At 35.8% G+C, this 26,150-nt stretch overlaps 2 protein-coding genes across 2 annotated transcripts; both read left to right on the forward strand.

Annotated features, from left to right (window-relative positions):
• Positions 1-7,126: 7,126 nt before the first annotated feature.
• On the forward strand, positions 7,127-20,896 carry LOC136799650 (uncharacterized). The gene is made up of 3 exons (XM_067056366.1): positions 7,127-7,229; positions 15,081-18,486; positions 19,621-20,896. Exons 2-3 carry the CDS (start codon positions 15,084-15,086, stop codon positions 19,689-19,691), a joined length of 3,474 nt encoding a protein of 1,157 aa, XP_066912467.1. The 5' UTR covers positions 7,127-7,229; positions 15,081-15,083; the 3' UTR covers positions 19,692-20,896.
• A 339-nt stretch (positions 20,897-21,235) lies between these two features.
• On the forward strand, positions 21,236-26,058 carry LOC136799651 (uncharacterized). The gene is made up of 3 exons (XM_067056367.1): positions 21,236-24,339; positions 24,679-25,227; positions 25,865-26,058. Exons 1-3 carry the CDS (start codon positions 21,288-21,290, stop codon positions 25,966-25,968), a joined length of 3,705 nt encoding a protein of 1,234 aa, XP_066912468.1. The 5' UTR covers positions 21,236-21,287; the 3' UTR covers positions 25,969-26,058.
• The last annotated feature ends 92 nt before the right edge of the window (positions 26,059-26,150 follow it).

Below are 26,150 nucleotides of genomic sequence, written 5' to 3' on the forward strand. Positions count from 1 at the left end.
CTTAACTGCTTTAAGGGGTCTTCGACAAAAAATTTTCAAATTTTTTATCGGCATTGAGCCAATAAGCTCCAGACCCCCTCCCCCCTTGCTCTTATCGGCCAAACTTTTTCGAAACCAACTTTTACATCTTGGAAAACACATTTTTTCCAATCATGCCTGCAATCGCGTTGAATTTTTGTCTATGTATTTGCACCAACATTGAGTTTGTTCATATCCGCATTGATATTGTTAATCAAAACAAAGTTAAAAAGACGCGATGAAGTTGCAACATTTCGAAAGAAACAGCAGCACGCTGACTTTTAAAGTAGCGAATTTGTGCGCGAAGGTGAAAGCAAGTGAAATTGTATGCTTTCAGTGGAGTTTGTGGACGAAATCAGAAAGAAATTAACTGAAAATATTTTCATCCCAATACTTGTTTTTTTATCGGTACCCTATGTAGTTAGACCCCCCTACCCCCTTATCGGCCCAATGCCGATAAAAAATTCGAAAGTTTTTTGTCGAAGACCCCTAATCGAAATGAGGGATTTGGAAAATTTTCTATGTTTAGTTTTTTGCACAAACCCCTGTAACTATGGGCGAGCACCCTGTTGCTAAGATGTTGGCTTGAAATCGAAAATGGAACCACTTAAAACGAAAGTAAAATCGGCCCGTACTCGAATCCTGTAATCTTGATATACGAGTTTAAGTCTATACTGACAGGTCATTCATTTGAGGGCTATGCATGTTACCCAATCTCTCGGCGCTCGGTATCCAATCACCAATTCAGGCAAATTTCCAGGGGCTTTCTGCTACCGGATAATGGTAGTAGAAACTGAATCTTTAATTGAGTTTTGGAACTCAATATTTATGAAAAATAAAATTAGCTATGGAGGAAAAAGGTTAATTACTGTAGTGAAAAATGTCTTCAAATATTTGATATTATAGCACTTATTCCGCAAAAAAGCATAATTTTCTTGGGGCTTTGCCCCATAGACCACACCAGGACTGTCCTGTTGGTTGGGCTGTTTACAAGACCCCAGAGCCAGACCACTGACCTTTATATAACCCTGGACAAAGCTTCTCAATCCCAGCCAAGCAAAAAATCTTTGATCGGAGTTTTTTGAAAATTGGTACCCTAATGTCGACACTACTCGATAGTGGTGTAAATGCATCGAGAGAGCTAGGTCTACTTTCACGGCCCTGCCTATGCCCCGGGACAGTCCGGGGTTTTTTTGATGCGTGCCCGGGGTCCGTATTATTTGTTTTTGAGAGACTACCCCGGACGCCCCAGACAGCCTGCGCGGTCGCTTTTTATAGAATCGCTGACCGCGCGGGCTTTTTTCTAATTCATTGAAATATTCTTCCGTGGACAAACGCCGTCTTCCAAAAGATCTTGTAATGTCCTGATTTTGGCGTTTCGTGTGTGAGGCCTGTATTTGAACCTTAAATCTCAAGCGTGGTTTGTTCAGCAATCAAATTCTAAAATCTAACCGAAAGCTGAAAAATGGATCCTGATCAGACAGAGAAAGGTAAGTAAAGTTATTTTTTTTATTTTTAATTTTTAATTTAATTGGCGATATACGTCCGGGGTAAATTTATGGCGCAAAAAATGGAGCCCCGGACGTAGGTCCGGGGAAAAAGTTATTTTTTTCAGACCCCAGACATTTGCCCCGGACTGTCCCGGGCATAGGCAGGGTCGTCTACTTTCCCTTAAATTCTTTTGATGATGTAGCGGCGTTAGACGTTAATTTTTAGCATTGCAATGGCTTCTCCTTGGGTACCAATTCTAAAAAAACTCCAATCAAAGATAGCAGATATTGCTTTGTCCAGGGTTATATAAAGGTCAGTGAGCCAGACCTCCTGTCTGCTTTTTTTGAGCCTAAGTTAGCAACTCCAGAAGATTTTTCAAGTTTTAATTTTTTTTTCAAAATCTATCCTATCTTGTAGAGCTTTGAAAAAGAAAGAAAACGAGGGGTCATAGGCCTCCAGAGGATTAGTGATTGTAAAGATATTCAAATTTTAGTGTCAGAAATTTGACTAAAAATGTCAAAAAAAAGGTTAGGAAAATAGCTTGGAAAAATTCGAAAAATGTGTCAAAAAAGAAAAAAAAGAAATTTTCCAGTCATGCTTCTAAAATTTTGCATATCTCTTTTTCTAATGTAGCTAGAGACCTCAAATTTGGAGGGAGAATTCTTGATGGTGTTCAAATATTATTATATAAAAATATTTGTAAAATATTAGTATATTTTATCAAAATAACGAAAGAATATCTTTTTTTGAAAAAAAGAAGACATTGCATTGTTTTATTTTGTTGTTTTGAAGAAAATAGCTTGGAAAAGGTTGAAATGAGTCAAAAAGGTGGTAGGGACCCATTTTCAAGGGGCCTCTGGAAATGGACGAACAAAAACTTATGAGTAAAGAAAAAGTTTTTCTGAAAGGAGAAACCCCAAATGAAAAAAAAATCCATTTCGGCAGAAATAAAAACTTTTTTTTGGGACATTCCCATGCTAAAGAAGCAAAAAAGTTAAAAAAACTACGGGTGCATACCATTTAGCCAAAAACCCAAAAAAGTGAAACAGAGGGTTTAGCGAACGCATTGATTCATTTAAAAGTTTACCTAAACAGATGATCAAAGCCAACAGTCTTTTTTCTGTGTTTTCTTTGTTCGCTAAACCGAGGGTTTAGCAAACAAACTGCACCATTTGATTTTTTGTTTTGCTAAACCATTATTCTAACCAAGCAATACATTTTGTTTACGCTGGTTCACTAAGCGCACGCATGCATAAGCCCTAAGCTTTAATGTTTTCTTCTGCTGGGCTACCATTTTGAAATTCGTTGCTGTGACTTCAGGCAAGATCCTAGAAATCGAATTAGCAATGTAACAGCTTCTTTGTTTAGGTAAACAAACCCAAACCATCTGCAGTTTAGTGGAACAGTTTCAGTTTTTTGGTTTTGAACATTAAAAGGTATGCAACCTACATGAAAATGAAAGAACTAGAATTAGCGATTGTGACTTTTGAATTCCTCACCCTTTTTCTGATAAACATACACAGTTTCAGCCTCCAAATACATTTTCCTCCGTTTCCAGACACATTTGATCTTCGATAGTTGTAAATTGTTTTTCTCCCGTCGGCAAACAATTTTCAAAATATTGCAAAATGTTTGGCATTTTACCAATTTGCCGTCTAGCCCGTGTCCCACAAGTGTTATATACTGCTGGAAAGCTAAGATCACGGGCTTTCATTTAGTAAAAACCGGAACGCTTTAGCATACATAAAAAAAAAGTTCCAAGAGTTCAAAGTTCACAGAAAAATGAAACATTTGGTTTGATGTCAACGAAAGTTGCATGACTTCTGGAGTGGAAAACATAAAAGACAAACCTCCGAAATGTGATCCTTATCTCTGATCCCGTCCTTCTCTTTTCTGACTGTCTGAGCTTCTGAGTTTCTGAGACTTAGTTTCTCATTTCTGACTGAGTTTTCATACCTGTCAATCATTTGTTCATCAATTTCGACCAGTCTAATTTTCGCACCGAGTGGGATTCGAACCACCACCAAAGAAAGAACGACCCTCGGCATGGCCCGAGAATTCTCGGGCCAACACTTTTATTGGAATTCGCGTAAAGCCCGAGTATGGCCCGAGCTGGCCCGAGAATTCTGGCCGTGTTCGGGCCACACTCGGGCCAATTTTTGAAAACATGATTTAAACAGGCGCGTAATTCCAGGACTGAATTTTTTTAACATTTTCTTTGAGAAAAACTTGGTTTCTCTTATTTATATTTTAAATATATGAATGTTGTAAATTCATATAAATATTAAATGTCTTATTTGGTATGAAAACATAGTTATAAATATACTTAGGGTGGAAATATTTGCTAGTAAACTGGTCCTGGTTTTAAACTGAAGCGTGTCCACGCATTGAGTTTAAAGCCCGAAGGGCTAGAGTTCAATCTCTAACCTTTCTCAGGCAAGAAAAAGTGAAGCCTTAAAAAATGCGCCACATTTTTGACGACAGATTGAATCTAGCAATTCCTTGGTTTATGATTGATATTTTTTTCGAAATTTAGCGGTAAATTTTAGTTTCAATCTGTCATTTGTGTAAAAACCAGGCGAGCTGCTCAAGGCCGCGCAACTTTGGTAGGATTTGTTGGCTTCAAATCTTACCAAAGAGATCGACTTCTAGCCCTTCGGGCTTATACTTCATTGTGTCCACGGGAAGCTCGTAAAGTTTTTTTGAGCGATATAAACAAAACAGACAAATCTTATTTTGTACTATTTTGTTTGACTGGACATGCTGAATTAATTTAAATATGGAATCTCCTGACATGGTCCGAACATGGCCCGAAGGACTCGGGTCATGTTCGGGCCAAAAGAATTGATAGGGTCTCTCGGCCCGAACATGGCCCGAAGAGGCCCGAGAATTCTCGGGCCATGTCGAGGGTCGTAAGAAAGACCTTCGGTTCCGGAAGCCAGCGCTCTATCCCTTGAGCCATCGCCGCACAGCAGAACCATGCAATTCATAACATTTTATACCAAACTGGCAAAATACGGGGGTAATGTTATTATAATATGGGTAAAAGTACCCCTTTTTTAAACCTGACTGAAATTCGAGCCGTTACTAGCATCAACCCTGCGGGCCCAAGGTAGCGACTCCAGAAGTCATGCAACTTTCGTTGACGTCAAATGAAATGTTTCATTTTTCCGTGAACTTTGAACCCTTGGAACTTCTTTTCTATGTATGCTAAAGCGTTCCGGTTTTTACTAAATGAAAGCCCGTGATCTTAGCTTTCCAGCGGTATATAACACTGTGGACACGGGCTAGACGGCAAATTGGTAAAATGCCGAACGTTTTGCAACATTTTGAAAATTGTTTGCCGACGGGAGAAAAAAAATTTGCAACATTCGAAGAACAAATGTGTCTGGAAACGGAGGAAAATAAATTTGAAGGCTGAAACTTTGTATGTATATCAGAAAAAGGGTGAGGAATTCAAAAATCACAATCGCTAATTCTAGTTCTTTCATTTTCATGTAGTTTTTTTAACTTTTTTGCTTCTTTAACATGGGAATGTCCCAAAAAAAAGTTTTTATTTTTGCCGAAATGGATTTTCTTTCATTTGGGTTTCTCCTTTCAGAAAAACTTATTCTTTACTCATAAGTTTTTGTTCCTCCATTTCCAGAGGCCCCTTGAAAAGGGTCCTACCACCGTTTTTGACTCATTTCAACCTTTCCAGCTATTTTCTTCAAAAACAAAAATAAAACAATGCAATGTCTTCTTTTTCAAAAAAAGATATATCTTTCGTTATTTTGATAAATATACTAAATATTTTACAAATATTTTTATATAATAATATTTTAACACCATCAAAGAATTCTCCCTCCAAATTTGAGGTCTCTAGCTACACTAGAAAAAGAGATATGCAAAATTTAAGAAGCATGACTGGAAATTTTCTTTTTTTTCTTTTTTGACACATTTTTCGAATCTTTCCAAGCTATTTTCCTAACCTTTTTTTTGACATTTTTAGTCAAATTTTTGACACTAAAATTTGAATATCTTTACAACCACTAATCCTCTGGAGGCCTATGACCCCTCATTTTCTTTCTTTTTCAAAGCTCTACAAGATAGGATAGATTTTGAAAAAAAAATTAAAACTTGAAAAATCTTCTGGAGTTGCTACCCAAGGCGCCGAGTATGCACCCGACACAGTGACAAGCCGTTACTAGCAACCCTGACCTAAACAATCCCAAACAAACAGCAAAACCCCCGGAAAATTTAAAATGTCGGAATGAGCAATAGCCGATCACATTTTGGAGGTTTGTCTTTTCTGGAGTCGCTACTAAGGCAGGTACATTCATTCTGATTTCTGAAACTCAATCTTCTGATTAAAAACGGTAGCAGCTCCAAATCCTGGAAATTTGCCTGCAATACACCGTTTAGGAGTGTCGACTGCGCACGCGTCAATCCAATTTTCCATTGTTTTGATTTTAGCGATCACGGAAAATTCACTCTCCTCCGTAAAAAAACGGTAGGTAAACATCTGGTTCTCATAAGGAAACATAGCAGAAAAACGGTAGGTAAAGAACTCCTTTTAATCATAACTTCTTTTCCTCTTGATGAATTTTTGTGAAATTTTCAGGAGAGACTTATAAAATTATCATTGATATCATGTTCAAATATCTAAATCATTCTCTTTAAAGGAGAGACAAAAATTCACAATGTTTACATTCCTCTAACCTTTCACAGTACTAAAGTGCGCATTTTTACCTACCATTTTTACCGGGCCTCTGCAATGGTCAATGGAGTACCGTGAAATGGCGAGACTCCTAAACGGTGTATTGACTTAAAATTGTGCACCAACCTGCTTTGAAAGATTCTGAAACATACTTACTTTCTCAAATCCCTATCGAATGGATAGTGATAGTATAAACGTAGGTACCTACCGTTTTTAACTGTAAATAGATCTGAAAAAAGAAATATATCATATCATATCATATCATATCATAACATCCCACACGTAAATTTTGCCCCATTTTGATTTCAGAAGGAGAGAGTTATATCGGATCACCCAAAGTTACCTTCATTTTTTTATTTTTCATTTTTTTATTTTTTTATCCACGGATCGCTGATAGTCACCTTTCCGGGGGTTTTGTTGTTTGGAATTGATTAACTAACAGTTAGGTAGGGTCAGGGTTGCTAGTAACGGCTTGTCACTGTGCCGGGTGCATACTCGGCGCCTTGGGCCCCGCAGGGTTGCTAGTAACGGCTCGAATTTCAGTCAGGTTTAAAAAAGGGGTACTTTTACCCATATTATAATAACATTACCCCCGTCTTTTGCTAGTTTGGTATAATATGTTATGAATTGCGTGGATTTGCTATGCGGCGATGGCTCAGTGGATAGAGCGCTGGCTACCGAATCTGAAGGTCTTTCTTTGGTGGTGGTTCGAATCCCACTCGGTGCGAAAATTAGGTTTGTCGAAATTGATGGACAAATGATTGACAGGTATGAAAACTCAGTCAGAAATGAGAAACTAAGTCTCAGAAACTCAGAAACTCAGACAGTCAGAAAAGAGAGAGACAGGATCAGAGATAAGAAAATAAAAAAAAAACATGAGGGTACTTTGGGTGATCCGATGTAACTCTTTCCATTTCAGAATGGCTGTCAAGGAATTGGATTGGATTTAGCAAAGTTCACTCCGATATTACGGAGCTTGATACCGGTGGCTCAAAATAGCGGACAAACAGAGAGTTCAAAGGTCAGAAAATTTGAAATTCTAGGAATTTTATTTTTGACTTGTACCCAAGCCTAAAAATTTCAAATCTTTGACAGCGAGTGTAAAAGTAGAGAAAGAAGGCGTCAGTTTATGTCAGTCATCCAATAAACCTTTTTTTCGTAAGGTTTTAGCATTCTAAGTTGTGACAAATTTAAAGGATTCACAATTTTGGAAAGGTAAGTTTAATTTGGCTGGTATATTTTATTTTTACTTAACTCCCATCCATTTTCAATTTTGTGGACCATTTGCCATTTTCAACCTTCTGTTGTACTTTTGTAAAGTTTTATGATACCAGGCGTCCGCGCTCGATAGGATCGATCATCGGAACGGCTCGATGACGGATCGATATGTGATCGATGGATTACTTATCGATAGATCGATAGAGGATCGATACTCAAGATTTTTTTAAGCTTATGATTAGTTATCGATCTATCATCAATCTTTTATCGATCTTATCGACCCTATCGACTCTTTCTAAAAATCAAGCTCTAATATTAATCGATCTTTCTCGCTATCGATTACCTATCGATTACAATTAAAAAGAAACACTAATTACTTCAAATTTGAGTTTAAGGCAAAACCTGGGAAACCGGTGGAGCCATCTTTTTCAGTGTAACTAAAAAGAAAATTTACAAAAACAAACAAGACAATACAAACAACAAGAAGCATTTGGTTTGAAACTGACAAGGACACAAGGACACAAGTGGGCAAACCAAGGAACGTGTGTGTAGATACCCTTGAGGTTTCGGCAAATAACCAAGGACCGGCTGTACGTGTGATTGGATCCACGTGCAGCTGAGCAGGTACCTCATATTCTATTCTATCTTCTCTGACTCGATTCATGATGAACCTGTTTAAAATCTTATTCTTGGTTTTCATCTGGCAACCCACCAGAGAAGAGGTTTCATTAAACCAAGGGAATTCTCTACTCTGCTGCAAAATCCTGTCTAAGAATGAAATCTCCTTGTTCTCCTTTGCCCTTTCTCATCAGGAACACCGAAACTATCCATACAATCCATACAAAATGAGCACAAGTGCAACACTTCAACAACTACTATTGATAATCAGTGGATCGGTCGAATTAAACCCTGGACCAGCTTCGAAAGTGAAATATCCATGTGGCGAATGTCGAAAAGCTGTCACTACAGGTGCTTCCATCGCTTGTGACCTTTGTAATCAATGGTTTCACCGCAAATGTTCGTCAATGAGCGACCAAATTTACAATGTCATGTTAACGAGGAGAGTTTGGAGTGGCTTTGTCCAGGTTGTGCACTGGCAGATATTTCGAACAGTCTCTTTGACACCTCAATCTCTTCTTGCAGTTCCGCTTCAAGTATTGAAAACAATCTTCCAAAGAAAAAAGTCAGTAAGCTTCGAATTGTTATCTGTAACTTTCAAAGTATTTACAACAAAAATGAAGAACTTTCAAATTATCTCATTACAAATGATATAGACATTTTGATTGGGACTGAAACACACCTATCTTGTAACATTCTTAACTCTGAGCTTATCCCAAAAACAGGCTATCAAATTGTTCATCGGTGTGACCGTAATGATGGGTACGGAGGCGTTATCATCATTGCAAAGGAATCTTTGATCACTGAACCCATAAAGGCTTCTAACAGTCATCAAATAATCGCTGTAAAAGTGGAGACATTCCAGAAGCCCATAATCATCTCATCTTGCTATCGATCACCAAACAGCTCAATTCAGGAAAACAATGACCTTGTCCAATCAATAAACAACCTGTCCAAAAAATTCAAATCAAACCCTCAGTTTATCGGAGGAGATTTCAATCTACCAGATGTTGATTGGGAGTCATACACAATTACTGGATCTCAATACCCTCGAGCACTGAATGAGCAATATCTTGAGGCATTTGACATAAACAGTCTTTCCCAAGCTGTCAATTTTCCAACCAGACAAAAATCTATCTTAGACCTACTCATTACCAACAGACCGTCCTTCATCGAAAGCTGCAGACCAACACCAGGTTTTGGAGATCACCAGACAGCTGTTCTTGCTGACGTTTATTGCCACCCTAAAAGACAGCGACCTGTACAACGAAAAATCTACCTCTGGAACCGTGCTAACTTCGACCAGATGAAGCAAGATGTAAGACAAGCGTCAGACCAATTCTTGGAAAACGAAACAACCGATACACCGATCAATAACTTGTGGTTAAAATTCAAAAATATCATTACTACTGCTCAAGAAAGCAATGTACCGTGCAAAAATTCAACTAAACGATACAACCAACGGTGGTTTAACCAATCATGTAGACGTGCTGTTCGAAAAAAGCAAAGATTATATAATAGATACAAACGCACAAAGCAATCAGCTGACTGGAACAAATACATAAAAGCTGCAAAGAAAGCAAGATTGACTTGTAAACAAACTTGTGATAAATTTATCAACGACAATTTTTTATCAGAACACAAATCAAATCCGAAAAAGTTCTACAGTTACATCAAATCGAAAAAGCAGGATAATATCGGAATCACTTCTTTGCTCTCAAATGGAAATACTTTTACTGATGACACTCAAATTGCAAAAATCCTCAATAATCAATTTCTGAGTGTTTTTTCAGAAGATGACGGCCGAACACCAGATATAAAAGGAAATACCTGTCCACCCATCAGTGAATTAGAAATAACACAAAATGGTGTTCAAAAATTACTTTCAGAGCTCAACCCCAGCAAAGCTAATGGACCAGATCAAATTTCCACCAGAATTTTGAAGGAGTGTGCTGATATAATAAGTAAACCCCTTACTCTCATCTTTCAAGCTTCGCTGAAGCAATCAAAAATTCCAGATGACTGGCGCAAAGCAACCATTACTCCGCTATATAAAGGCAACAACAAAAGCAGATCAAACCCTGAAAGCTACCGCCCTGTGAGCCTAACATCTGTACTATGTAAAACACTCGAACACATAATTCACAGTCACATAATCAACCATTTAGAGCAGCAAAACATCCTCACTGACCGACAACATGGATTTAGAAAGAAACGATCCTGTGAGACACAATTAGTAAAAACTGTTAATGATCTAGTCAAGATATTGAATGAAAAAGGGCAAACTGATGCTATACTTTTGGACTTCAGTAAAGCCTTTGACAAAGTTTGTCACCGCAAGTTACTTTTAAAGCTAAGCTTCTATGGAATCAAAAACAACTTGTTGACTTGGATAGAGGATTTTCTCAGTAACCGAACCCAAAAAGTACTCGTTAGAGGCGTAGAATCACCAGAGGGAAAAGTAACATCCGGAGTCCCACAAGGATCGGTACTGGGACCCTGCTGTTTTTAGTATATATAAATGACATATCATTAGCAGTCACATCCTCAGAGATAAGTCTTTTTGCTGATGACGCTCTACTTTACAAATCCATCAAATCAATCAAAGATGCCAGAGATCTGCAAAATGACATGAACCACCTTACCCAATGGGAAAAGGACTGGTCCATGGAGTTTAATGCTGACAAATGTAAAGTCCTGCGATTTACAAATAAACACAAAAAAACTGAAGAAACATATTCAATCCATGGCTACAATCTCGAATTGGTAAAATCAGCTAAATATCTAGGAGTGATCTTGGATAGCAAATTAACATTCAACAAACATATCACAACAACGTCTGCAAAGGCTCATAACTGTCGACATTTTTTGCAACGAAATCTTCGAATGTGTGACAAGGAAGTTAAACTCCAATGCTACAAAACCTTTGTACGACCCATAATCGAATATGCATCAATAGTATGGGACCCAGTAGGAAATCTAAAACTCAATCGACACATAGAGTCTGTACAACGAAAATCAGCTAGATGGATTTCTAATCAATGGCAACGAGAAGCCTCTCCAACTAGTATGATTAAGAACCTTGACCTGCAAACATTGGAGCAGAGGCGTACAGTCAAGCGCTTAACATCTCTCTACCAGTTTCACCATGGAATCAAGTTCATGCCTCCTAATACCATTAAACCTCAGAGATGCAATGATCTTCGATTTCAGCCAATCCAAGGTGCAATTCAACGGTATACCTACTCCTTCTACCCATACACAATCAAAGAATGGAATATGCTTTCAGCTGGTCTGGTTAATGCTGAGTCGTTAGATATATTTAATGATAAATTAGTGGCCTTCCTCAAATAGATTATTTTCTTAAGTTTGCTTCAAATCTCAGTGTTAATTAATCTTGTCTTGTCTTATCAAGTTTTCAAAATTCTCTCAGTGATGCGTGAGGTCATAACTTCTTCTGTAGTTTTTCTCCTCAATTCAACCTTGCAATCTAATTTATTTCAATTTATCTTATGTTTTATATATTAGTTAATAAAATGTTTTTACTCAGAATTGTTTTTATCCTTCACATATTTTTATCGTTCACATTTTTAGCCTTTTAGTTTGTTTTCAATGTCAATACAGCCATGTAGCTCTTTTGGTAACCAATTAAATTCCTCAGTAATCTAAATTATTTTTTCTGCAATATTCAATTACCTCTTAATCCAAAGTGGTTGCCTTTTTATTAAATTCTAGATTTTATTATATTTTTAGATAGATTTTATTTTATTACCATTTTATTTTACATTCAGGAAATTGTACGTATGTACCCTCTGAATTATTGAATAGAAATAGAAATAGAAATACCTATCGACACCTATCGATTACCTATCGACACCTATCGATTACCTATCGATTTCCTATCGACACCTCTATCGATCCAATCAAAATATCGACCGCTTTTTTATATTGATTAACCGATCCATATCGATCTAATGGCGTCAAACCGGATTTACTTATCGGTACTTATCTGGCACCGATGTAGAAATTTTCTTTCGACACGCTAAGAAAGCTCTGGGAAGGTCGGGGAAACTTTCAACATCTGGAAGGTTTAGATTACGGAATTTCGCCTGAGCCCTAGCTCCGACACGTGCGTTTGGTTGGAAACTTGATATAGTTTCAATACAAACACTTTCAGATACTACTTCCATTAAATTGTGTTTCCTAACTGGTTGCAAACTTTCGTTTGTTATCTGTAAAGAGGAGAATGCGAGAAAATTGTTATTATGATTAAGTGCCATTAAGTGCTTGCGATATAAGCTATTAACAGTTCTCAAGTCAATCCCTTTTAATAGACCTATTTCTAGCATATTCAGGTTAAAAAGTGATTTGAGAATTTTGGCATGAAAAATTGAAACAAGCAACATGAAACCTGAAACTCGATCCCCTTGCCGAAATTAAAAAAGCGGAGGGGGCGGCTTAAAAATGACCAATATGGTACTCTCGGGTACCTGATATAATAAGCACCCCCCTTAGAGCCTGAAAATTTAAATAAGCTTATTCGAGGATTTACGGGCTCAATGTATGATCGATACATGATAGATGCATAATCGATTTATAATCGATGCATAATCGATTAACGATCGATGACGAATCGATTAACGAACGATGACGAATCGATTAACGAACGATGACGAATCGATATACTCGATTGAAATACTAGCTCGATAATGGATCAACGAAGGATCGATACTCAAGACTTTTTAATGGCTGAATCTTCCACCGATCTCCTATCCGGATCGATAAGTAATCCATCGATCACATATCGATCCGTCATCGAGCCGTTCCGATGATCGATCCTATCGAGCGCGGACGCCTGGATGATAGGAGGAATATAGTATAGTATAGTTTACACTAGTTTCCAGCTAGAAAAGAAAGCAATCAGCTGACTATCAAAAATCAAATATCAAAAGCATCCAGCAATGAGCTTTTTTCAAACATCTGTTTCCCAGATCTGTTGGCCCAGACTGGTTGATATCTGGCCTGTATTTTCTTAACTTGCTGTAAAATCTCTTTGACAACAAATTTGTTTTGATAACTCCACCAAGTTTATCAATCATACTTCTTCGTTCCTCTTAAAGTGCACAGACACTCGCGTGTGTTCGACTATGGATTTTTTTCATGTTTCGATTTAGAAGCCTACTTTTAGTGCGAAAGAGAAATCGTGTATTTTTTAATACGCCGTTCATTAACTCAAATCAAATGACTTTGGAGGTTCGGTGAAATGCCATCCCATGTTTTGTCAGATAGTCCCAAGTTAGAGCAGTTGATGGTAGTGGAAATACAAAGTTCACAATAATGACTTTCTTTTTATTATGGAAACCAAACGAGTGAGAGCAAGTTATTGAAACTAAAAATCAGCGCTCGGTATAACACTTCATGGTAGATTAAAAAGACAATTAGAAAACTATGCTATTTAAAATTTGTAACTTATTTTGTATGTGTACTTTTAAGAGCTCCGGGCACAAATGCTTAGTTATTAGTTATTTATATGCAACACAGTAACATAAAAGATTCCACATGGAATGAATATGAAATGTACAGAAAATCTTGTGTTATTAAATAAGAAGGAGACTGCCCTTAACTTTCCAAAGCTCATTTTTCAACTAGCTAGATCTAGTTTATACTTCTATTTTTCTATAGAAAAGCTTCTAGAAAAGGGGCAGTGGAATCTTAGTCCAGGAAGTTAAATCTTACACCAAAACAGCGATTTTAAAGGATTGGCATCACTTACGGCTAAATCTTCATGATGCACCGAGACTTAGAGAATTTTTTGAAACTTTTTAATACTTTACCTCAGTTCGAACCTACATGTTTCTGATTACAAAACATGTAGTCTATACCACTGGGGAACGACGGCTGCTCGAAATTCAAGGTTATTTATAGAGTGACATATAGTATATAATTAATGGGTGAATAGACCTCACGAGTTTGACTAACTGTTATGATACCTTTTCCTCCAGGAAGACCCCACACACAGGTGCACCACCGGGAGGGTGCACAGCCGTCTGGATGCATGCTAGGGGCAGATATGCGCTCATAATGGGCAGATATGCGCTTGCCTGTCCGCATAGAATAGCAGGGAGTTTCAATGATTGAAAACTTTTTTCATGGTCTTAACCTACCCTTTTCGTCAAAGGTAATTCAACTTTACAGTAAGGCAATAAAGAGCCTTAATCCCATTTATTTTCAGGCCTCCAATCTTGGCACCTTTTATTTTTGAACACTCCTTGAAGTTGGGTATTTGCACACCCTTTAATTTTGGCGCCTCCTGTAATCTCTGGTATATGATTATTTTGATAGAAAATATAGAGAAATTAGGACAAAAAGACATAAAAGCCGCAAACTCTATCCCAGAGGTATATTTATACCCTAATTAGAGGAATGTTTCTTAAAATGTTGTGCGCCTTTTATTTTCACACAGAAAATGTTCAAAAATAAAATGTATTGGTCAAAATAGGTTTCAAATCTCTCTCATTTTTTGATTTGTTAACAAAATGACAATGTGAAACTAGACAAACTTTTGCCTGGTGAAAGTGGGACACTTTAAGTTAGTATAGTAAGTCTGTAACCGCAGTTAGAGGTAACCTGAAGGCTCCCCTTTTGATAGCTATCCACCCAAAGGAAGGGGAGAGTGCCACTCTTTCTCCCTAAGAAAAATTCACTCAACAAGTCTTAACTTTACTAAATCAAAAGTTCGGGAACATTAGACATATTGGTGATCCAGATTTTGTTTCATTACATTCTTTCCACTAAGGTTTTCTTGAAATTAATTTGAAATATATTAACTTGAAATATAACTTTCAAAGCCAGTCTAATGATGAGGTTATTGCTAATGCCTATTTTGCAAAACCAGTAATTTACTTTAAAAGAATAATTTAAAAAGTTTAATAACTCTGATTTTTTGTTGATTTTAACATTAATAAGATTTTTATCCAAAACAATTGTGTCAAACTCTGGAACAGTTTTATATGCTTTCTGTTTCACTTCATTTCAGGTTATGATGGTTGCTGGTTTAAGATTCTCACTGATTGTTTACATAACTGCAGCATTTTATTTACACTTTGTTGCTGGAAACTGTAAAAGGACAATTTTTATTGACGATGATGAATCACCTGATGACTGTACCCAAAAAGGCAGCTCCTTTACATGTGGATCATTGCACGCAGCCTTTGGTGTTGTCAAAGATGGAGATTGCATTTCTCTGACAAACACAACAACTCTGCAATCTCCAATTCAAAAAGACAATATCAAAAACGTTACAATATTTTCTAGGACAGAGAACACCAATGTTTTTTGTAGTAATCAATCAGGGCTGATATTTTCAAAATCATCACATGTAATTTTTGAGAATATAACTTTCAATGACTGTGGTATGATATCTTCCATAGATTGGAATCAAGGACTTTTGAATATATCTAGTGCAATTGCATTTATTCAATGTGACAATGTTAATATTAAAAGTACACATCTATCATTGAGTGCTGGCTATGGATTTGCATTTGTTGACTCAAACGTTTTTCTCAGAGAAAGCTCAGTTGTCAAATCCGCTTTTGTGAACGTTTCGCATGAAAATGAATACTATGCAATTGGTGGTGGCGTTTTGATAACCTTTCAATCTAGCTTCAAGGGAAGTAACCAGGAAATCAATATTGAATCTAGTCTTTTTAAAGATAACTTTAACACTGCTAAAACCTCATTGGGAAGCTCGATGTATGATGATTTACCTTTTGGAAGAGGGGCTGGTGTATATTTTTTATCCGGTCCAAACACAGAAAATAATGCCTTTATTGCAAATAATGTAATCGTTAGTGGAAACGAAGCAAATATTGGTGCTGGGATTTATATAAGTTTTGCTGAAAATACAAAGAACAATAGTTTCAGTTTCATAAACTGTCAAATAAAAAATAATCATGCACAAACTGCCGCAGGAGGTGCTTTAGGGCTTACCAGCTCTGAAATCAGGAATCACATACATTTCAAAAACTCTATTTTTTCAAATAATACTGCCCAGATTGGAGGGGGTATCGCATTTGTATGGCCGGACACATATGATGATGCTAAACAGATTGGTATTTTCATGTTGGAGAATATTACTGTTGATAGCAACCAAGCTAAAGTAGGAGGAGCTTTTCACTTCCAAAATGTATTTGTTGTTTTACAAAATGTTAAAATAGTGAACACAAACAATATTGATTTGCCAGGTAAAGGTAGCTTTTATGCTCTACGATCAGAACTGCGCTTTATCGGTAATGATAATATTATATATAATAACAGAGGCTCGGCAATTGTAATTGACAATAGTCAGATGACTGCTAACGGTAGCATTGTGTTTCGACAAAACTTTGGAGACACAGGTGGTGCTCTTGCTCTATATGAACACTCAAGATTGATACTCACCCAAAACTCACAACTGTTATTTGAAAATAATACAGCTTATATGGAAGGTGGTGCCATTTATGCTCCAACAGCTGGTCCACCAATGAGACCTTGGAATACAACTGAACTTAATATCTATGAATGTTTCATAAAGTTTGATGGTATATCATATTTGAATTTTCAAGGTAATGTGACTTTTCAGAACAATGATTGTAATGATGGAGATAGTGATGATATCTTTATTTCCTCAGTACAGCCTTGTAGACATTTTAACGAAAACCAAACACAAGTATTCAGCAGCTGGCCAAATTTTCATTTCCCATCAGAGAAATCTTCAATAGCATCTAATGCTATATGCATGTGGACTTTGAAACGGAACGAATGGTATTCCTACCCTGGAAAACTCTTAAATCCACACATTGTGCTACAAGATGATCGAGGCAATAATGTCAGCGAAAGCATGGATGTTAAAATCTATCCTAAAGGGGAGGTAGTTATTGACACCAACAATGCTTTCGTAACATCTGATAAGGATTCCATCAAACTACAACTCAAGCAAAAAACTAAAGATCCCATTGCTTTTAATATCACAGTGAAAACTACTTCAAATCTTTTTCTTGAGCAAAACCTCACTAATCTACATTTCAAAGGATGTCCATTTGGATATACTTTTGACCAACATACGGGAATGTGTGAATGTGATATTATGAACAACCAAAACCTTAACATTGCATTTTGTGACTCTGAATATATTTTTTTACAAAAGAATGTTTGGGTTAATCCTAGCCAAACAAAAACATACACCTGTCCAAATGAATATTGCCATAATGACGAAGGCAGATTTAATCATTATAACAACGATTGGCAGTGTGCACAGTATCGCCAACAAAACTCCACACTTTGTAGCAAATGTAAAGTAGGATTTTCTGCTGTTAGCGGAAGCTACGATTGCCAGGAATGCCCCAAGAATTCAAAAGGCTGGATTGGTATCACTGCAATTTTGTTTTTCACCCTTCTTCTATTCGTCTTACTGGTTTTTGCATTAGGAGTTGATATTATGTCATACAATTTGAATATATGTATTTATTCTTATGAAGTCATTGGATCACTTTATACCTCAGAGCAAACCATTGACGTAATTTTGAGTTTCGTCATGTCAATCTTTCAAGTTTCTGATCGCAATAGTATTTATCCGACTATGTGTCTTTGGTATGGTATGACAGCGCTAGGAAAAATGAGTATGGGGTTTATTGTACCTATTGTTATGCTGTTTTGGATGGCTGTATTGTATGTTATTTGTATAAAGTTCAAACAAGAAATTTTTATAAATAATACACAGTACAATTTGAAGGATCGCTGTTACAAGACCATGTCCATCATTGTTGTAATGTGTTTTTCTGATTTGTTACGTATTAGTATTCAGATTCTCCATTACATTCAGATTGATGGTACCAAGTATGTGTACATGTATGCAGATGAGAAATGGTTTGGACCTAAACATCAACCACATGCTATTGTTGCTGCAATCGTCATATTGTTTCTTGTTTTGTTCAGTATCGCTCAAATTGTTCTACTTCGAAAAAGCAATGTTACCGTTTTCGTATGGCTTCGTAAATTTGAAGATAATGTAAGTGAATACTTCAAATTTGGTCGAAATTGGTTTTGGGTGTTTTATTTTATTTGTCGAGTATTCATATATTGTAATGGTATTTTAATGGTTAACCATTTGCAGGTTCAAAAAGCTTTTATGGTGTTAATTTGTTTTGTTACTTGTCTTTTCTTCGCCAAATTACGACCTTACAAGAAAGATTTTGTCAATTTGATCGAAACAATTGTTTTATCCACCTTGGCAGTCATCAGTATCCTGAGTATGGGAATTCGCAATGTTTACTCCATTACTGGTCAAACAAGTCTCATCAACTTTGTCCATGTGTTGTCGTATGTTCCTGTCTTGGTGATACCCATCAGTATGATCAAAGAGCATTGCTATGATCGAAGATACAGGAGACGAGATGGAAGGAAATGTAAGTCGAAATGGGTCAATTTTACATCCATACAGAGGTTAGACGAACATTTCCAGTATTCCGAGACTTTTCAAGGGGTGTTTTTTTCATTTTTCAAAGGGGATAAAAGAGTTACTCTTATATTTCCAGGGGGTAAAAGACTGATTTTAGTTCGTCCATCCTCGCTTTAAGGTATGAAAAGAATCTTTCCAAGGGTGTTTTTGCAAATTTTGCCTTTTTCCAGGGGGTATACACATTTTCAATAATTTTTTTGACTTGAAAAAGTTCGTCCACCCACTGTATGGTTTTTTAATGGAACAGCCCAATGAATCATGGGTAATGATAGAAGGACCACCACGCTCTGATAGTGACTTTCTGTAGTTTAGGAGGTTTTACATATACCTAAAGGGAAGCTATTTACGGGGGAGTGAAACCAATTATGATTACCCATGATTCGGTATTTTGAATAAAAAATTGATCATTATAAACAATAACGGTCTGAATTTTTCAAGAGAAAAATTTTCCCTTATTTGTAGTTCCAGGACTAAATATGTGGATTTACATGTGGATTTAACATTATTTTATCAATCTTTCAATGCAGTAAAAAGAATTCATAGTGCCACTTATTTTTTACTCTTAATAATGCATGTCTAGGCCTGTAAAACCCTCAAAACCATTTGTTCGAATTTTTCTCATAAGTAGATTTTGTTTGGACAAATGCCAAACATAGCAAACTATAGAAAATACTAAAATATGTAATGAGAGATTCATAATAAATCTCTAATCATTCTTATCAAATTCCTAAAGAAAACGATCGTGTGCGAACATTCATAACAAGAAATTGGTTCTCAGAAATTTATAATCATTAAACTAGTTATCAACAGTGAGTTGTGAAGCTTGTAAGAGTTATGCTTTTGATAAAAAAAGTGAAAACTAAAAATTTAATTTTATTCATTGTTTGACGTTTCGGTGTCTTCTTTGCACCATGATCACAAGTATTGTAAAAAAAAATTCAAAACGAATTTCAATTTACAACATTCAAAAAAATCACAAAATTAAAATTACTACCAGGTAATTACAAGTTGTTAAATTTCACAAAGTTATGCTTTTATTAAGACATGCAGTCATAATAAAAACTTATTTTTTCCATTTTAGTATCGACCCCATTCCCTGTTCGTGCAACTGCTGATTACAATGTCCCATACCAACGTTATGATGAAGACTAAAAATAATTTACTATAAATTAATATATAAGTAATGTTTGAGAATTTTTATATGCACTTTATTTGTCTTGAAATTTTTAATGTGTGTTCATTTTTTACACAGTTTAAGTCTTTGTTTACTTTTGGGCTTCTAAAATCAATTTTGGAAAATATTCTACTTTCAACTAATGCTTTTAGAATTGAAATTGCTATTATCATTTTTCTAATTACTGTTTCAATTGACTTGCTTTAGACTTTAGTTAATTTAGTTTTCATAGACCTAATAAAATGGCCTGAGTTTTGGACAGATTATTTGACAAAACTAATTAACTAAAATATTGAAAATGAAAACTTGGCTAATTTTTAACTAAAATCTTATCTTTTGTAAAATTTGAATTGTTTTCTGTTTTGTTTTTTGTTTTGTTTATGTTTTGATAAGAATTATGAATTTAGAAAGGATATTGTGAATCTGTCAAAATGCTAAAAATTTAAGTGTTCTTTGCACACGCCACTTTTGTCAATTGACATAAAATCTTCTAGAATCCAAACAAAAATCTATTTGCAGAATTTTGAAGATATTTATTATTGTATTTGCATTGTAGTCCCCCTGTAGTAGCAAGATAATAAAATTTCATTTTGGTCATCAATGAAATCGAAAAACGATTGAGTCGGCTTGTTTAGATAATTAGTATAATATTGTATTAAAGAAAAACTAAATAAAAGGTATATAATTCTTTGAATAATTTTAAATTAATTTTTGTAAATATTTTATAAAATAATTCTATATTTTTATATTTCAAATTTATACCGGTATTGAGACTTAAAGGCCAGTTTTTAATAGTTGCTTTACAATGCATCTCAAAGTGATACCAGGTTTTTGGAAATCAATCTCAAAGTTTTAGACTGCTTATGCTTAGTTTTAGTTAATTCGATTACAGATACACTTATGATCCTCATAAAGGTTTAAACTATTTGCTCATAATCTTTTGAGACATCATCGTTTACTTTGAACTTCTCAAATATATAGCCTCTATTAAACTTAATTTTATCTACTGTTGGGAGTGTATAATTCCTTCAGATCCGAGAAATATTTGTCCCTTTTTAAAAGATCCTTTGATCATGAGGTGTGTATTTTTAAGTACGCTTTTTGGGTATTTTTAATTATTTTGATTTTTCTTGTCAATCTTATTTAGAATAAATTATTTTAACATGTCTTCTTGTTTATCTGAGTTTTAGCGATACTTATCCCTTTGTCTTATAACAAATTGCAACAAAAATATATTTGCAGGGAATTTACGGACCTAAATTGAGGACTGCAGTCTGGCTCGGTTATTATAGAGTTTATTCCCAGGTGATTAATTCTATAGTTGTCAAGCATACAATATAAATTTTCTTTTTACTGTGTTTCTTTCATTCATATTCTTTCAAACTTTGTTATCCTTTCATATTTTCATCATCCATGGAAAAACCTTGACAAATTTTTGACTGAAATTTATATTAAAACAAATTCTTTGATTGCTATAAATAATACTAATAGGCCATAATTTTAATTTTCTCTTATTTTCAGATGACAATAACAAAAAGAAAAACACATAAAAGATATAAAAAATTGATAAAAAAATGGCATCAAGTTTCATTGGGATGTTTTTTGCTGGTCTTGTATTGCTTTCATCAGTACAATTTATCCTTGGCGACTCTGCATACATTACAATCATTGATGTTGGAAAGCAACCAAATGATGGGTGCAAGAAAGACAATCAGGGACATTATCAATGTGGATCTTTGAAGAATTTAGCATCTTTCCCATTTACTGATAACACATGTATTCGCATATGGAAAGATCTTACAAGCTCAATACTGGGAAGTGTCATATCCATTAGCAAAGTATCCAATATCAGTATATCCAGCTATCCACCTTCCAAAACATTTCGTGTACCTTGTTTTGGTAATGAAAATCAGAAATCTGGATTCAACTTCCAAAATGTCAAATCAGTTCGTATTTCGAATATCAAATTTGAAGAATGCGGTCATCCGATGCCGTCCTTCGTAACTCACCCTGACTTTAAGAAACCTATCAATATCTGGTCTGCAATTTATTTTAAAGAAGTTACCGACATTTCAATGACTGGAGTATCTTTCAATGGCAGTCACGGATATGCAACTGCATTGTTTAATGTTCAAGGGGAGATTAAGTTTGATAATATCATTATAGAACATAATGAACTTGTACAGCTGAAAACTCCGAGCACTCAAAAAGTGATTCCTGGCTATGCCTCAGGTGGCGGAATATATATTGAACTTCGTAAACAGGAGATAAACACACCATCAATTTCATTACAACATTCACATTTCTTGTATAACACTGCTGACAACGTATCTGCCAGTCCAACTGGCTCTGGAATGGCTGAAGGACATATTGGATTTGGACGTGGTGGTGCCCTAAGTTTGTTCTTTTTAAATGTCAATCATGTTACAGTAGACATTTTAAATTGTTGGTTTGAAGGAAATAAAGCTGCTTGGGGAGGTGCTGTATATGCACGTTTTCGCAATGAAAGCTCTTACAATACCATCAATATGGTTAACACTAATTTCACCAATAACAATGCAAATCTATCAGGCGGAGGCTTATTTGTCACCAGTACACAAAGAGAGGATTTTGAAAACAAGGTCGAAATCCATCAATGCAGGTTTATCAACAATTCTGCTGAAATTGGTGGCGCAATGTTCCAGAAGCATATTTCGTTAGACTCTATCAAAGATTTGCGAACTATTACAATCGCTGGTACTCAGTTCACACACAATATGGCAAATATTGGATCAGCAATTAATTTGGAACGTATTTTTGTGATTTTTAACAATATGGATACTATGAATAACTTCGGTAGCACATTTAATGGTACAGGGGGCCAAGGTGCTATATATGCCTTTGAGAGTAAACTCTATTGCTATGGTTCTAATTTATTCAAAGAAAATATGAACAATGCTTTTGTTCTTGATTGCAGTCATCTCCATTTTCCAGGGACAGCTTTGTTTGATCGTAACAAAGGAGAGAATGGTGGTGCGATCTCAATGTATGGCAATTCTTTTTTATTCCTTTACAACAGTACTGAATTGACCTTCAAAAATAATACAGCTTGGCGTCGTGGAGGTGCTATTTATATTGAATCATCTGGACCACCATTAGATCACAATTTAGTCAATGCTTTGAAATTTGATAGATGTTTCTTTCAATATGCTGGCGAAACCGTGACGACGTTTGAAGATAACATACAATCATTTGAAGGCAAAGTATCGTTTACAGACAATTATGCCAAAATCAATGGTGACAGTATATTCATCTCCTCACTAGCAGCATGCAATGTTACCAGCATTGGCATCAATGATACTTTATTACATTGGAAAAATTTCAATTTCCGTCCTAAAAACCGTACACAAATCATCACCAGAGCTGTCGAAATCCATATCAATGATTTACAATGGCATCAACCACCAGGCACAATGTTTCATCCAAGTATCATTCTTCTTGACCAACGTGGAAACCATGTCAGTGAGCAAATTAACGTCATCATCCATAAAAATCACTCACATAAACAATGCAACGTATCAGTAGAAACCAATCCTCGATTCATCGTTACGGAGGATGATACAATCTCATTAACACTTCTCGGTAACAACCAACCAAAAATTGACGGTAAATACGGTAAATATTGTTACTATGACGTTACTATTTCGTTAGCATGGAACAAAGTTGTGTACAAAACTTTAACAGATCGTCAATTAAAACCTTGTTATTTTGGATATACCCTTAAGAAGAATCGGTGCCAATGTTTAATGCAGAAAAACCAGGACAAAGGGATCGCCTTTTGTTATAGAGGGGATATTTATTTTTACAAAAATAGATGGGCGTACAGAGATCAAAAAGCGTTTATTAGAGATGCTGAGATAACAGTGACTTGCCCTCCTGGCTATTGTAATGACTGTAAAGGAGGTGTATCGATCACAGGCTATGATTGCCGATATGATCAAACCAAACCAAACCAGTGTAGACCAAGTCGAGACCAAAATTCTAAGATCTGTGGGCGCTGCCTTCATGGTTGGTCTGTAGCTTTAGGAAAAGAGGAATGCGTCAAATGTAAGAACGAAGTTTTTTCACGCTATTCTAAATGGAACTGGATCTGGGTGATTATTGCGACTATTGTTTTCTTTGTCATGGTAGACGCTGTCATTATATGGCTCGATATTGATATTTACTCAAACTATTTGAATGGCTTTATATACTATTGTCAAACAATCGTACTGTTACCCCCGTCCTCCTTTGAATATTGGTACCCAATGAAGTTAATTACTGGTATAATCAACATGGATTCAACCGGGGGTTTCATACCAGCTTTTTGTTTTATTGACGGTTTTGATAACCTATGGAAAGCATTGTTTAATTATCTTTTCCCGACCATTATGATTCTCATCTTAGTCGTGATTGGATACCTAGCCAGGGATCCAAACAGCAGATTCGCAAATGTCAACTACATGAAGTCCTTTACCATCATAAGCGTGTTGGCTTATTCAGATTTCACACGTATCACTTTCCAACTGCTAAACAGAGCGAAACTTGATCCCGATGAGCCAAACAAACTAAACGTCTGGATACAAGGTGATGTCGAATATTTAAAAGGTATGACATTTTGATGCATTTAAGGTTGACTCTCTATAGCTCGAAAACCGAAGGGGAAAGGGTAAAAATTGTTCCTGTTATGGAGAGTTTAAAAGTTTATTATTGTAGTCATGAACCCGATTACGGCCTTCGCAGTTTGGGAACTTATTCAATACCTCCAGAAGCTTACATTATGAAACTCCAAACAACAGGCATACATTCTATGAATTTAAATGTCAAAATCCAGAAGGCTCCGTTCATCACAGATGAGTAGGTGAGATTGAAGTCAAGCGGTTTATAAATCAACAATAACTTTTATGACATATCACGTAATCAATCACACAAAATTTTCTTTTAAAGGATACCATATTGGATTTGCAGTCGTTGCCATCATTGTTGGCTTCTTCATTGTCCTTGGTTTTCCTATCGTTCTTTTCTTCCATTACAAATTGGTTGCATTGCGGCCACTGTGGGGACAGAATCCATTCCGTCGTTTGACCACATTCTTCAAGTATTTCAATTATTGTTATCGTGATGATCAACTTTATTTCATTTCGTTTTACTACACTTCAAGAGTAGTTCTTCTTGGTTTAAACACCTTTGTACCAATTGATGCTGAGTCTAGTACATGGAAATGTTTGTTATGTCTCCTTGTATGTGTCGTCTTCACTTTCAATGAACCTTATGATAAACCGTTGATGAATTATTATGACATCTTCATTTTATCCAATTTGACCGTCGTCTCAATGCTTTGTCTGATGATGCGTGGATTTGCACCTAATCGACATAAAGTTTTCAGAAATCTGATCAATGTTTTGATTTTGCTACCCTTTATTTTGGTGACCATACGAATCTTTTGGGTCTATGGACCTAAATTCTGGAATTGGATTAAAGAGAAATTTTCTAATGGTAAGTACTTTGTTTATCGTTCTATATACATCGTTTTTCAACCTTTGCGTTGAAGGGCGTATGAAAAGGATTTGGTTACGAATATACCACGTTTAAATTTTGAACGACATTGTGTTTCCTGCACTCAAAGAAAGTGTTTGACGGAGTAGGTCTTTTTTGGACCTACCTTGGAGGTCCTTTAATTTAACCTTTGTTCGTCCGTTCGTTCGTCTGTTACGAGCTTTTCTCAGGATAGGCCCATTTTTTTGCATAGTGAATTTAAGCGACTTTCAGCAAATTTGACAACAGACACAGTGCTTTATATCGACCTTTCTGCCGTATGGATGAGTTTAATTATTCTTCTGTTTTATTTGACGGGTTATTTTCAACAACCCTGTATTCTATCGTTAGATAATTCCTTTAAAGATCACTTCTGTGATACACTAAGTGCTTTAAACCTTTGTAATTTTTATGATTGTCAAAACCTAAGAACAAATTAAAACAATTTTTGACTCAGATTTCACAGATTCTGAAAAGATATTCTCCTTATAAAGATGGAAATCAAACCTTCAGTCATTTTTCGGAACCACCTTTTTATCCACAACTGCGGATGTGTTTTTACCCTATGTGAAGATTTAGAATATCTCTGTCATTTTAGATTCTAAACCCACCAATCCAGATCTATCAAAACCGTTACTTTCAAAGACCGACGATGGTGACCAAGGAGAGCAGCAACTACCCGATGACAGCATTGAATGTTAATTCAGATTTAACATTTTACAACGTTTCACCACGCAAAGGAATGTTTCGAGTCACTTTCCCTTAATTTCACAAGGAGATGAACTCGAAAAAAAAGCAACACCCATTTTGATATCACTTTTAACCCCTAAGGATTTTTTTAATGTACTCGGTTCCAAAAAGCTTTGACCCTTAGGAATCACAAT

The sequence above is a fragment of the Clytia hemisphaerica genome, unplaced genomic scaffold (assembly GCF_902728285.1).
Source record: "Clytia hemisphaerica strain Z4C2 unplaced genomic scaffold, Clytia hemisphaerica genome assembly, whole genome shotgun sequence".
In the NCBI taxonomy this organism is placed as follows: Eukaryota; Metazoa; Cnidaria; class Hydrozoa; order Leptothecata; family Clytiidae; genus Clytia; species Clytia hemisphaerica.